General features: G+C 45.2%; 2 protein-coding genes across 9 annotated transcripts in view; one reads left to right on the top strand and one right to left on the bottom strand.

The window, feature by feature from the left end:
* Positions 1 to 199: 199 nt before the first annotated feature.
* ZAR1 (zygote arrest 1) lies at positions 200 to 5,107 on the top strand. Its single transcript, XM_043554890.1, has 4 exons — positions 200 to 1,472; positions 3,075 to 3,167; positions 3,461 to 3,535; positions 4,809 to 5,107. The coding sequence occupies exons 1-4, from the start codon at positions 519 to 521 to the stop codon at positions 4,950 to 4,952; spliced, it is 1,266 nt and encodes a 421-aa protein (XP_043410825.1). The 5' UTR covers positions 200 to 518; the 3' UTR covers positions 4,953 to 5,107.
* A 3,021-nt stretch (positions 5,108 to 8,128) lies between these two features.
* Positions 8,129 to 13,650, bottom strand: part of FRYL (FRY like transcription coactivator) — a 272,325-nt gene continuing 266,803 nt past the window's right edge. For 5 of the 8 annotated variants that reach the window (XM_043572703.1, XM_043572705.1, XM_043572708.1 and 2 more), the window contains 4 exons: positions 12,684 to 12,701; positions 11,833 to 11,943; positions 10,541 to 10,731; positions 8,129 to 10,215 (listed from right to left, as the gene is read on the bottom strand). In XM_043572703.1, the coding sequence (XP_043428638.1) occupies positions 9,957 to 10,215; positions 10,541 to 10,731; positions 11,833 to 11,943; positions 12,684 to 12,701 (579 nt within the window). In that variant the 3' untranslated portion in view covers positions 8,129 to 9,956. The remainder of the gene's footprint in view (positions 10,216 to 10,540; positions 10,732 to 11,832; positions 11,944 to 12,683; positions 12,702 to 13,650) is intronic. The other 3 variants (XM_043572706.1, XM_043572707.1, XM_043572710.1) reach the window with 1 other exon arrangement.

The following is a 13,650-nucleotide window of genomic DNA, read 5'->3' as shown; positions in this document are numbered from 1 at the left end:
AGCTCAGATGTGGATGCCTTGAGTGCTGTCCCTGTGCACCTGCCCAAAGCGTTCAGTGGGTAGACTTCTCAGAGCAGTTCTGAGATCATTAAACTAGAATCTGAGTTCCTAGGTAACAGACCCAAAGCAGTTCCCCAAACTTTTGCGTTTTTGCTCACTAGCCAGACACGGACACCTGGAACAATCAAGGTATGGGGACCACCTGGCGCAGCTAATCGGGGTAATTGCGCTCTCTTGGCCTCCTCCTCACCTCGGGCAAGCTCACTTACCAATCAGTTCTTGCATCGCAAAGAAAGCAACCTTTCCAGATCATCTCAGGGTGTTTGTGCCGGCCTCCAGGCGTGGTAAATTTCCACACAGCGAAGGTCAGGGACAGGCCACCTCGGCGCAGACCCGGGGACCCGAGCGGGCGGCGGGAAAGGTGCGGATGGCCGCGCAGCGCGGAGACAGGCGGTGGGGCCGGCGGCCGGCAGCCTATTTAGGGCAGGGCGTCTGCGGGAGCGGCCGGGGCTGCGCTTATGGCTGCCCCGGGGGACGAGGTGCTGGACGGCTACATGTACCCGGCGTGCGTCCCCTACTCGTACCCGTACCCCTACCCGCCCACCGCCAAGGGCAAGGGCGAGGCGGGCGGCTGGCGGCACCGGGGCGGGGGCTACGCTCCCGCGTCCTCCTCCTCGTCGTCCTCCTCTGCCGGGGCGGCCTTGCCGGCTTTCCCGGGCTGCGGGCAGCTGACGGCCGCCGAGTATTTCGACAGCTACCAGCGGGCGCAGCTCATGGCCCTCCTGTCGCAGGTGAGCCCGGACCTCGGCCCGCGGCCCCGCAGGGCCAGCAGCCGGGACGTGGCGGTGCAGGTGAACCCGCGCCGCGACGCCTCGGTGCAGTGCTCGCTGGGGCGGCGCACGCTGCTGCGCAGGGTCCGCGACTCCGGCCCCCCGGCCGGGCCCGGCACCGAGGGCGCGGCGGGCGCGGGCGGCTCGGGGTCCCCGCAGTCGGCGCGCCGGGGCCCCGAGCAGAGCAGCCCCCCGAGCGGCGCCCCTCGGACCGTGCGCTTCCCGCGCACCGTCGCCGTGTACTCGCCCGTGGCCTCCCGCCGCCTCACCACCTTCCTGGAAGGGGCCGACGGCGCGGCGGGGGAGCAGCTGCCCGGGGCGCCCGAGGGAGAGCGAAGGACCCCGCCTCCGAGGCCCCGAGGCCCCGAGGAGGGAGAGGGGTCGGCGAGGAAGGCGCCCCAACGGTCGCAGTCCGAGGAGGAGGAGGGGGACGACGACGCGGCCCAGGCCGCGGTGCGGAAGAGCTGGGAGCCGCCGGGCGCCGGGCTGCAGCCGCGGGAGGCCCGGGGTGACGAGGCGGCCCAGCGGCGCCCGCCCAGGGGTCCGGAGCAGTCCCCGCCGGTGGGGCAGGCCCGGGACGCCGCGGGCCAGAGGTCGTCGCCGCGGAGCCCCGAGCAGGCCAAGGAGAGGCCGCGCTTCCAGGTGAGGCTCAGGCGGCTGGAGGGAACCGACTCGGGAGGGCCCCGGGGGTGTGGTCTCCTCCTGGATCCTGTCGCTGCCCTCGCCGGGTGGCTGCTCGCGCACGTGGAGGCGCCAGCTTTCTCAGGCACACGCCAAGCCTGTGTGGCTCTTCGCAGCCGCTCCCAGCAGCAGGTGCCCCTCCAACGGCAGAATTCAGGGAGTGCGGCCTGATGGTTGTTGCTGGCGATTGTGGAACGTGGGCTCCGCAGGTTGGCGAGGGAGGCGCCCTGATAACTCTTATTCTGAGCGTATTTACTGTATAAAACCCTGACTGTGGGCACGTGGTCCAGTGTGGATTTCGCGTTTGGACGATCTAGGAGGGGTACTCAGCAGATCAGAAGGAGAACTTGCTGGCAGGGAGAACCGATTCCCAAGGATCCTACTCTATCTCAAGGCAATATGGCAAAAGCCGTAACGGTCATTTCCTGGGGTCCTGCCTGGTCATCTCCCCTGATTCTTGCCTCAAGCTTCCACCGGGAGCTAGAGCTATGAATGGTCTCCCTTGGGATTTTTTTTCTTGCTCCTAGAAAGCACCCTTATTCAGAAACTCAATACTGCTAAAGCGTTTGGGCCTTCAGCTGTTGTGCATTGCGGCCTGAGCGCAGCAGGTTTGGAGGGCCAGCTGAACCCTAAAGAGCTGGCGTGTGCTGAGGAAGTGGCAACCCTGGGAAGTGGAAAGGCAGGGGTAGGAAGAGGCCTGGAGGCCTCCTTTGGGGTCGGCCCAGGGCTGTTGGGGCCAGGGGAAGAGACGGGGAGTGAGTGGAGCTCCACAGAAGCTATGTGTAATGTAAACCACGTGTGATCTTCAGTCGTACCTGTCCCGGGCCTGCGTTTGCTCACCTATGAAATTGTGGTAGAATTGGCAGGAACTTCAGAGCGCACTTAAAGGTCTGACTCCAAGCACTTGTTCATAATGTGTTTCTCACCGGGAGGGAAGAGGAGAAGCTCAAGAATAAGGCAGTACTACTTTAGTTCATGTTAAATATGAATTCTGGCTTATCCACAATAGATTCCTAGCGCTGTTTGGAAATTGAACTGGCAGCACAGAGAATGGACTTCTGAGTGAACATCTTTAAAGTGTCTTAGGACACAGAATCTTCCTCCTTTTCTTCAGCTTAACCACTTTCACATGTGTGTGTTCTAAAATTAGACTTTATCCTACAGAGAATCTGTAGGTTTAGAGATTTAAAGAATTTAAAGAATTTAAATTTAAAGAACTTAAAGATTTAAAGAATCTCCAGGTTTAGAGAAGCCTAGATGTTTGGCTTTTCCCTTGCGTGTCAGAGGGAAAATACCTACTTAGCAACTTGCCAGTTGGTTTGCTTTATGAACCAAGCTAATCTGGAATACATTTTTAGGCTCATGCTTGCTTCTGTGCTTGATTAAGCTATTAGCTCCCCCAATTACGACATCGGAGAGACCAATTCAAACCTTGAGCCTGCGTTCCTCCGTGATCTGGAATGCGGTTGCCAGTTTTGAACAGCAAACCGATCCTTCGCAGCTTCTGAAATGAAGGCTAATTTGGATATCCTGTGGGTTAAACTCTGCTGTCTTTTTGCTCAGTTCTTAGAGCAGAAGTATGGCTACTATCACTGCAAGGATTGCAACATCCGATGGGAAAGTGCCTACGTGTGGTGTGTGCAGGGCACCAACAAGGTAAGAAACACCAAGGAACTGGCAGCTTTTTTTTTTTTTTTTAAGTTTGAGACAGAGCATGAGCGGGGGCGGGGCAGAGAGAGAGGGAGACCAAGAATCCCAGGCAGGCTCCGTGCTGTCAGCACAGAGCCCAACACAGGGCCTGAACCCACAAAACAGGGAGATCATGACCCGAGCCGAAAGCGAGTCGGACGCTTAACCGATGGAGGCACCCAGGTGCCCCTGAACTGGCAGCTTTTTGACATTGAGTGTCGAGAGGGTTTTGCTTTAAGTGTTTTCCTCTCTCATCACAGGTTTACTTCAAGCAGTTCTGCAGAACTTGTCAGAAGTCTTATAACCCTTACCGGGTGGAGGATATCACGTGCCAAGTAAATTGAATGTTCACATTTTGTGTCTGAACTGGGTAGTTGGTAGAGGGTTTGGGTGTAGTTTCTTGAAGGTATTTCTTTAAAGAGGCTAGGTTCCCAGTGACCTAGGTTTTGACTGCTTTTCGGTGGAGATTATGGAAATAATACTCAACTGGGAAACGGTCTTGGGGTCTTGTTTCCTTCTGGTCATGTTCATCTCCTTAGAGCCTATTACCTCACCTGCAACATGGAAGAAGGTCTGCCTTACCTGGTACTCAGTCTAACGTGAGAAAGCAGATCAAAAATCGAATACGTCTCTACTAACGTGAGGTGGTGAAAGTTGTCTGTTTAGCCCAAATGCTTTTTATGAAGCACATACCCAAGTTAGGGTATTTAGGAGAAGCATGGGTTTTAAAGTTTGTCTTGCCTGAGTGCTGGCAAAGGGAGGATGACTTCTGTTCAAGTAAATCTAAGCTGCCCAGCTTTCTGGGGCTAACTCGTAACATTGCCGGTTTACTATTAACTGTAAGCTGCACTGTGCTCAGGGGCTTAGATAATCTAAGAGGTGACTGAACTTGCCTGTCAGCACACAGCTAGTGGAGCCTGATGTGTCCCGTTGACACAGCCTAATCCGTGCACTCCAATCAGGTTGGATGTTGGAAGCCTCACACGCTACGGTGGCGGGGGAGAGAGCCCAAGTGTGGGAAAATGGTGTCAACCCCCTTCGATCGGGGCAGAGCAGGGTCAGGTTCTAAAGTGGGATGGATCCCTTAACCGCTCGCTCTTGCCTCCGTGGTTGCTGCACTGCTTTCAGTGTCCGATTCGGATCAGTTGTAGCAGGTGGAGGTGAGGGCAAGGTCCGTCCCCGCCCCCTAGCCGCCCCCTAGCTGCCCCCTCCCTCCCCCTCCCTCCCCCGGTGCCAGGCTTGACCCACAGCTTGCTCCTAATCCCTGGCCTCACACTTTAGCTTTCCTCATCTGACTCCTCTCCCATGCTTGCTGCTTCTCCACCCTTCAAGTGCAGGAAGAGCTTTCCTTTTAGATAACTGTATTTCAAAAAGTTCACAAGTCCAAACTGAATCCTAAGCAACATGAGACCACGACCACCTGGTTAAACACCCTCTATTCTTTATCCTCCCCTTGCTGGAAGGGGTGCAGACAGAACAAGATTAGCACAGGGCCTTGCTTAGAGCGTGTTCAGTAAGTGTTTGGATGGACTAGAAAAAAAACTTTGAAGTTTGAGGAAGTGACCATGGGTTTATCTTCTGTATGTGCTTCTCACTTTGGTTTTTCAGAGCTGTAAACAGACTAGATGCTCCTGCCCTGTAAAGCTCCGCCACGTTGACCCTAAAAGGCCCCACCGTCAAGATTTGTGTGGGAGATGCAAGGGCAAACGCCTATCCTGTGACAGCACTTTCAGCTTCAAATACATCATTTAAATGAATGTAAACGGATGGGCCAACTTGAACGTGAGCTAGTGAAGCAGACACGTTAGCTTTTTTCCGTGCTCCTTCCTTATGCCTCTCCTTCTCAAAATACTTCATGAAAGGCTGTATTTTTGACAGAGCCTTCAAATAAAAGTATTGCAAAACAATTGATAAATTGCAGAAGATTTTTTTTTTTTTTTTTTTTTTTAAAGTTGAAAGCTGCTCATGCTAACAGTCTGGGTCTGTCACTTAGTTAGAGGACCTCACAGCTGTCAGGTTTCCTGCTTATGTGTGTCTGTAGGACTGAAGCTTACAAGCAAGATGCTGATTGAATGAACAGCCATGTCACCATTAAAGTCGTTTTTCGGGTGAGGTGGAGTTAGAGTGAGGCCTTAATGTATGAGGAGAGTTAGGGTTCTGACTCTGGGTTGCCCCCCGAGCGGCTGGCTAGCTGTGGGTGGCATCTAGTGGGGAGGGAGGCTGTGAACCACATGGACTGGTTGGTTGATCACAATTTCACATAGGGTACAGGTGGGGACCAGAACGGGGTGGCCACGGGCAGCTTCTTTAAGACTTCAGGTGGTAACTTAGAAATAAGCCTATTAAATGTACTTGAAGATTTCAAGTTAACCGACTACTTAGGCTAGGTCCTTGTCCTGTAGTTTGTATAACTGCAAATTCACATAGGAATCCGTATCCTAGCTGCACCTGCCAGCTTTCTACAGGACTCCCAAGAAAATGGTAAGGCTCTGCTCCCAGAGCTCTCCTGCTTGGGGATGGCAGTTTGTCTAGAGCCCTCAGGGACTTGTAATGAAATCAGCTGAGGGTTGTTGGTTTAATAGTTATGGAAACCACATAACTGGATCCAGTTACTAATTATGCCTCTCTCGGATTTTTTTTTTTTTTCCCTGAAGTTGTGAGAGATAGGGGGACAGAGGATCTGAAGCGGGCTCTGTGCTGACAGCAGCAAGCCCGATGTGGGGCTTGAACTCACAAACTGTAAGCTCATGACCTGAGCCGAAAGCACATGCTTAACCAACTGTGCCACCCAGATGCCCCTTTCTTCCAATTTTCTTATCCCATTTAAGTTAACCCTTATGACCTTAGTTATGTCTGTTAAGATCTTGGATGCTTGGGTGTAGACAAATGTGAGGAATAAGGAACCTAAACGGAGTTTGAGGTCTCTTGAACCCTTAGAGCAATGGGAAGTCCCCTCAGAATTCATATGGACTTAGGAAGGTGCTTGTGAAAACAGAGTCTAAGGCCCCTATCCCTACTGAATCACTATCTGGGACTGAGGCATTTTAACAAGCACCCTGGGGATTGCTTATGGAATTGAAGTATGGAACTACCACCTGGGTCAGGCTTGTACTTTGCAAAAACATGGATGTGGCCTCTACCCTTATGGAGCTTCCAGTGTAGTGGGTAGATGGCCATTATTTTCTGCATTGAAAAAAAAAAAACATGGAGTTCCTGCCACCTGATAGGAAAGAGCTACTTGGTCAATTGATAGAGGCCTGTGATAAAGAGGATCATATTTAGGGAGGTCAGGGGAAGACTTGCCTGAAAAATGACTCTTGGGCTGACCTGAAGTTTGGGTGAGTTGAATTAGTTGAAGAGGGGAAGGAGAAACTTTCCAGACCAAGGTAGCATGTGCAAAGGCCCAGTGGCAGTGAAAACCAGAAGGAAGCCGAAGTGGTAGAAGGCTGTGGAGGACAAGGATGAGCATGATGGCAAGTGACAGTATGCCCAGACTGGGGGGATTTTTTAGGCCTTGCTCAGGAGGACTGGTCTTTGTCCTCAGAATTCACTAGAAGGTTTTAAAGCCATTAAAGCTTTTTAACAGGTCTGTTAAAAAGAAATAATCACTCTAGCTGTACAGTGGATGAATGACAGCTCTAGGTGTGGGGGAGGGCAATGTTCTAACACCCCTTCCTACTGGTTTGGTTGAAGGTAGGGACAGGGAAACTTATTTGTGCAAGTGCACTCAGTAAACACTTGTGGAATGAGTGAGGGGACAATAGAAATACACCTGCAGTGAGTCCTAAGGCTATCAATATGGGTAGTTACGTCAAGTAGCTTATTATTTTTCCAAACAGAGCAACTAACCTATCTTAGAGTCGAGAGGACAGCAAGGATCAAAGTAGGTTTTACTTAGATTTAGCTGGCATTGAACAATGCTGCACAAAGACATCTTTGTTATAAAAGTTGTGGTGATGACGTTCTAGCAACTAGAAAGCGCTATCAAACTGTGTACGAAGGAAATTTATAAAATGTGAGTGTGTGTGTGTATATATATATATACACACACACACACACACATTTTTTTTTTTTTTTAAGTAAGAGATTGAGAGACTAGAAGGAAATAGCCCAGAATACTGTTTTCTGTGGGTGTCAGTGATTCCACTTTTCCCTGTATTTCATACATTTGCTAAGGGGACAGTGGGTTCTTTTGAAAAAAAAAATCTGTATAAATGCCATGAAGTACAATGATAATTATGTTGATTCTAATATCCTGTTTCTTTTCACGTGGGTTCTAACGGCACGGTGTACGAGCACTTCTGGATCCAAACGAGGAAGGCTCACTGTGGCTTTGGTGAGTCTGTTCCAAGAGAATGAATGTTTATTTCCTGAATTTATGGTAGACTGTGGGTTGTACAGTACCCTCTAGATCACTAAAAGTAGAAAATATTTTCTAAATTGTGTTTAAAAAAAAAAAAAAGGCGTTTGCTTTCTATTTTAGAAGCCGAATGAAGAAACTGCCGGAGCCCTTCTCTTGGTGTTGTTTTACAAGCTTACTACTTAAAAAATGATCAACTTAAGGGGCAAAAGAAAAAGGTTGTACAAAGCACAAAGGGCTTGATCAGAACTGCATAAGGTAATTAATAAATTAAGCACTTGATACATTTTTGCTAAATGCAAAGGGACCATCCTGATGACTTTTATATTTGCATCTTGCTTTCTGTAGGTATATTCATCATATTACTTTATTAATAGGTTTAGCTACATACACATGAAAAGGAAATTCCAACTGTTCAGGGTTTGGTTTGGGTAATAGTCAAGCTCATTTGCTCTCAACTTCGTTCTCCCCCTTTTAGGGAAAGTTATCTTAAGAACAAGGATCATATTTGCAAAGTCCCTAAATGATGCCCACTGTAATCATTGACCTTTAAAATACAACACAAACCAACAGCTACAATGCTTTTTATTTTAACAAAAAGGATATAAGAGGGTGATGGTAAGATAGGATGTAAAGTGTGGGGGGGGGTCTCTGGACTCCATCCCTCTGTTCCTGCCCCACACCCAAAAGTTATTAAATAATTTAAAGGACACCATTTACAGTACCAGAACACCATCAAAATAATTGGTTTTTTTTTGTTTGTTTTTGTTTTTTTTTATCAGGGTCAAAAAATACAGTGATTACGAATGTGCCGTGACCAGTCATGGGATTTTACAGGTCACATAACTATAGTCAGCAGTCCAACGGCGTGCACAGTGCCTTCAATTAATGCACTTGAGCATAATTACATTTCTGGCAGGGTCCACACCCCCAAGAAAAGGCAAAGCTAAGCATTTCATTTCTACATTCTAAACTCTGCAGTCACAGAGCCCAGTTTAAAAGAAAGTCACAGTGGATAAGAGATGCCTATAAAAAATACAAGGTGTTCCTTTCAAATCAGAGGAGTTGTGGGACTACATTCATTTCTTTTACAAAATGCTATTTAAAAAAGGACAGAGAATCCAGTTCGTGTTATGCTACAGACTTAGACAGTGAGTAAGTATATTGCATGTTTTGGTAGTCAGTCTTCAGGCTTCCCTTCATTTTCCCCCATAGCCCCAGGTTCCTTTTGGGTGAGACACGTGAGTCCTGAATGAACATATAAAACTGGGTTTGCATCTCTCTTCTTGAATTCTGCAGACTTCAGAGCCCGCAAGTCTCATATTCTACCATCAGTGACCACGCTCTTTTCTTTAGCTTTGTACACCTATTCTTGTATAACAGTGCATTGCACAAACGTACAATACTGGTTTTTAATCTATACAGTTTCTATAATAATTATGGAGTAAAATAAGTTAACTTTCCTAATGAGAATAGCTGACGGGCAGCATACATCTTTATTTTACATTTTAAAGTCTCTGCAGGCATCTACTTTGGTTAGTTATCAACAATCGTAATGTAAGCACTGGTCAGAGAGCTGAGCAGCATTCCAATAACATTAACAGATATATTATTTCTTTTCGAAATACCGGGAAAGCCCAGTTTTAAAATATTATTAAAATGTTCTAACATTTACACACTATGAAGAGTTAGATCTAATAAAATAAAATTTCTTCAAAAATAATCTTGCAGTGCTCTTTTAGGCATGCTGACACGTTATCACCAAACATCCATACCTTGAAAATAGGACTGTCACATATTCACACATCCCAGCTCACGCACACACAATCCCTTGTACAGACTAAAAAACAAAACACCCACACCCTCATCCCACGTGTTGAAAAAAAGTCAATGGTTTTTGCAAAGAAGTCTCTCCGTGACTGTCTATCCGACTAAAGGTTCTTCACGTAGATAATGAAGCATCGACTGTGGAGCATCCACACAGCCCTGCAGGTTTTCAGCTAAAATGAACGAGCCTGGGTTTTAGCCTCACGTCACCTGCTTTCCAACGTCTCAGTATTAGAGGCCATTATTGCAAACAGTCCTAGAATTCTCTTCTTTCTCCAGAAAGTCATGTATTTGTACGCATCACTCTTAGCCCTTTTCTTTTCACCTAGGTTAAGTAATTAAAAACTCCTTCTTCATACGGTTATTGTAGGAGGTATTGGCAGCCATTAGATTTCTTTTTTTTTTTTCCTTAGATCTTTGACTCTGATACCGGTTTGACATCAGCTACGCCGTGGTCGTGGAGGCCGCCAGGAAGGGTTGTCCGTGAACTGCGAGGGTTCGTAAAAGGTGCTCATGAATATTCTGCATCATCTTCAGTTCAGTGTCTTCCCTAAACGCCTGGAAGCTTCTCAGAATCCGGTGCTCACCAAAGTTCCGACTGGGTGGGCCTGTGCTAAGAGCTGGTATGATTGCACCATGCGTAGGGACTCCCTTATTTCTAGATTGAGCTCCATCAGTTTGTGGTTGGCCTCTGACATGTCCAGGTCAGAGCCTATGACCGCGAAGCTCCCCGTCTGGCCCAGCGTCTGGTGATGGAAGTAGATGTGCAACAGCGTCTGCACAGGGTCATCCTCACAACCGCCAAAGATATCGTTCGGCCAGAGAGATCTGAAATACACAATATTTTTAAGTCCTGAGACTCCGTCAAGCAATGGTTAATATTAACCACGTTTTAAATTAATACCTAGAACAGAATCTCCTTGTGAATCACTGAGGATCTGTTTGCACGTTTGGGCGAACGTGTTACCGAAAGCCTCTAGAGAGTGAACCAAGTCTAAAAGTGGCGTCATTTCAGTGAGAACTGTGGACAAAGCTGTCATGCTTTCACAAAGACGCGCTACGGACGCAGCAAATTGAAAACCCGACCCAATCGCTGTTAAGACGCCAGTGCGGGTTTAGAGGCACCACACCTTGAAATCCCTTCACGCTTTACCTGAAGGCTTTGACTTGTGCCACAGCTGAAATAAACTCCTTATTTCTCAGAGTTTCAATTAAAGAATGAATGGCAGTTTCTATGGTAGTTTGTGCAGCTTTGGAAATGTCAATTTCTTCATTTTCTGAAGCAGACTCTGCTTCTTTGAGGATATTTTCCAGTTGGGCAAGTTCCTCGGACATGTTGATGACCTAGAACAAATGAATATGCCTTAAAACGATCTATTTGTGTATTCAGTAACAAGAAGAGCATTTAATTGGCTCTGAAGCTACATCTGATGGTAGCAGCAGCTTCTCTTAAAGATCTGCAAATGGTAAACTTAATTTTTCAAGTTCTCTGTTATATTTTCAGCCACCAAATTGTAGTCTTTAAGTATTCTTGATAAATAACAGGTTATAGGGGCACGTGGCTGGCTTAGCCAGTGGAGCATGTGACTCTTGATCTCAGGGTCCTGAGTTTGAGCCCCACTCTGGGCACAGACATGACTTAAAGAAACAAACAGGTTATAATAAATGTTTATGATAGTTGTAATAAAACAGGCTGTAACCAATGTTTTTTTTTTTTTGTTTTTTTTTTTGTTCCAGTGTTTGTATTGGTTTTAACATGTGATTTATATCTTGGATAGTAAAAATTCACTGCCGGGGGTGGGGGGAGAAGGTCGTGAATTTTCTTGACAAAAGTCTTTATATTTTAAAAGGTTATTTACCTTTGAAATATTTTAGATTATATATATATATATATATTTTATATAAACCAGTATGTATTTTATATTAAGCAGTATATATTTTTTAATTTATTTAACCATTTAACAAAAGTTAAAGCATTTCTGTTTCAGTACCAGTGTGGGCAAGGGGGGGAAAAGACTAAAGTCACCACCTTTGAGCCTATTCATTACGCGACTCCCAACATTCAAAGTGTTTTTGATATGTTCATTCTTATGTGTACAACCAGAACTACAAAAATATATGTACAAGATGTTTGGGGCGGGGAGGGGTTTCATAATTTAACTTATGACTTCATTGAGTTGAAGTGCTTTTTTTGACTCTTGGTTACAGATGATCTGTTGTGGCTGCTGTGACCTTTAAGGTCTTGAACCTTTCAAGGCCACTGGCTACCTGCTGTCTTATTTACTGATAGGTTCTGAAACGGCACATCATTTGCTTTTAAAAAGACAATTGTGGAAAAAAGGTTTCACTGTAAGTAACTCCTGACATAAGCTCTTTTACAAAGAATATATGTATCATGTTTTCATATTCTAGAATCAGTTATTCCTACTACAATCGAATATTTACCTCTGCTTCATTTTTTATTGTGTTTACTTGGTTGATCAATTTACAGTAGGCTTGGAACAGAAGCAGCAACTGAAAATGTAGTTTGTACAGCCTTCGACAGAGCTCCAGGCCCTAGGAGTAAATAACACTGTGTTAAATTCAGATACCGTTTTCCATGAGGTTTGATTAGACAGTGTATTTCCAATAAAAATATTTAAGTAATTCTGTTAAAATTATCTTGGCATTTATTTCTCTGCAGTAAGCAAGTTAATACAGTGTGAAGGTGATGAAAGATGCTTTGAAGACTGGGATTAAAATATAAATTAAATTGTTGGTTACATAATTCACTTAGCATGAAGCACATTTTCACATTAGACAAATTTTTCAGCAGGCAATCTATAAAATGCTTTAAATAAAATTCATAATGAAAAAAATGTACAAGTGCATATACTTTTGCCCCATCGAGATGTTCATCTCACAGCATTTATCAACAAATGCTTGATAAAGCAAAGTAACAGTGGATTACCTCTTACCTAAAAATGAATCATTTTTCTAAAAAAAAAAAAAAAAAACCCCAAACCTTGTAATCTCATTGAAATGAGACCATGAAATTAACATACGCACTTTGATGTTCAAAATTCAAAGATGTTAGTTTATAGATGTACAAACAGGCGACTGCGAGTTGTACATATTAATGATGGAACCTTCATCTATATAGGACCGACGTTTCATGGATTAGGGCTACGGCAGAACTGAAGCACACACACTACTCTTAGAGTAATCCAGGACAAAACACTGCTAGGTCACAAATGGCAAATGAAAATCAGTTTGTCTGACACGGATAAGTCTATAAATTAAGACAAATCACTTACTGCTAGAATTTCCATTTGCTAAGCAAGAAGGAGATCGGGTCACAAAAAATACAAAGGAAGAAAAAGACCAACAATTAGTGTAAGAAATCATTTTAACTAGGGTCACAGATGTCCCAGGCAAACTGAAGAACATTTAATTGCACCCAAAAGAAAAATTTGCTATTTCCAGAACAAAACTTTTTATACGCTTACGGTAACAAGTGTTACAGGGTGTTTTTAACTCTTTGCCAAATAACTAAATTACATGTAGGCTATAATTTCTCGTGTGAAAACTACAGGAGAAAATTGAACTGATGTGATCTTGGGAAAACTTGTGAAAGAAACCAAACGTCCTAAAATTTCCATTAGTAAAGTGGAAAATTTCTGATTAGAAAATAAATGCATTACTGTTTTCAGAAAAGAATCGGCCTATATTCTTATAAATACCTAGGAGAGTATCATCTTTGGTGTGGGTCATTCTAGGCTTCCTACCCTTACTAATTAGGTCCTATGTTGCCATAATTGGTGCTGAGTCAGAATGGAAGATATCAACAGCGGATGTGGGTTTTAAATTGTATTCCCAAATGCAATTTAGCAAGCTTCAGAAGTTTGACCCAACTAGGTTTGAGTCAGATGATGTATATAAAATACATAGTGAAACATCAAGTTTATGGACTATTTAAAAATTACTACAAATATCTATGGCAATTTGGACCTAGCCTCGTTAATAGAGGAGGATGATTTCTAATTAAAATAGCAATTGCTATAACATAAATATTGCTTCTAAGAGTCCCTTTTGAAGCGTGCTTTTCTAAATAGTGTCCTCTGAAGGACTGTTTATATAACATTTATTCCTATCAATTTAGAAGGGATTTGCTAAGCAAAGGTGAACTTTAGCTTCCTACTGCTTATCATAAATTACGTGGATAGTCATTCAGTGAACACCAGTGGAACATAATCCAATGTCAAACACATTAGCATATCTGAG

Source organism: Prionailurus bengalensis, chromosome B1 (genome assembly GCF_016509475.1).
Source record: "Prionailurus bengalensis isolate Pbe53 chromosome B1, Fcat_Pben_1.1_paternal_pri, whole genome shotgun sequence".
NCBI lineage: Eukaryota > Metazoa > Chordata > Mammalia > Carnivora > Felidae > Prionailurus > Prionailurus bengalensis.
Note: the sequence above shows the minus strand (reverse complement) of the source record. Positions and strands in the feature narration are given on the sequence as shown.

Coding starts and splice junctions, on each gene's coding strand:
- ZAR1 (XM_043554890.1), top strand. CDS start 519: ATGGCTGCCCCGGGGGACGAGGTGCTGGACGGCTACATGTACCCGGCG. Junction 1,473..3,074: donor AGGAGAGGCCGCGCTTCCAG/GTGAGGCTCAGG, acceptor CTTTTTGCTCAG/TTCTTAGAGCAGAAGTATGG. Junction 3,536..4,808: donor TGGAGGATATCACGTGCCAA/GTAAATTGAATG, acceptor TTGGTTTTTCAG/AGCTGTAAACAGACTAGATG.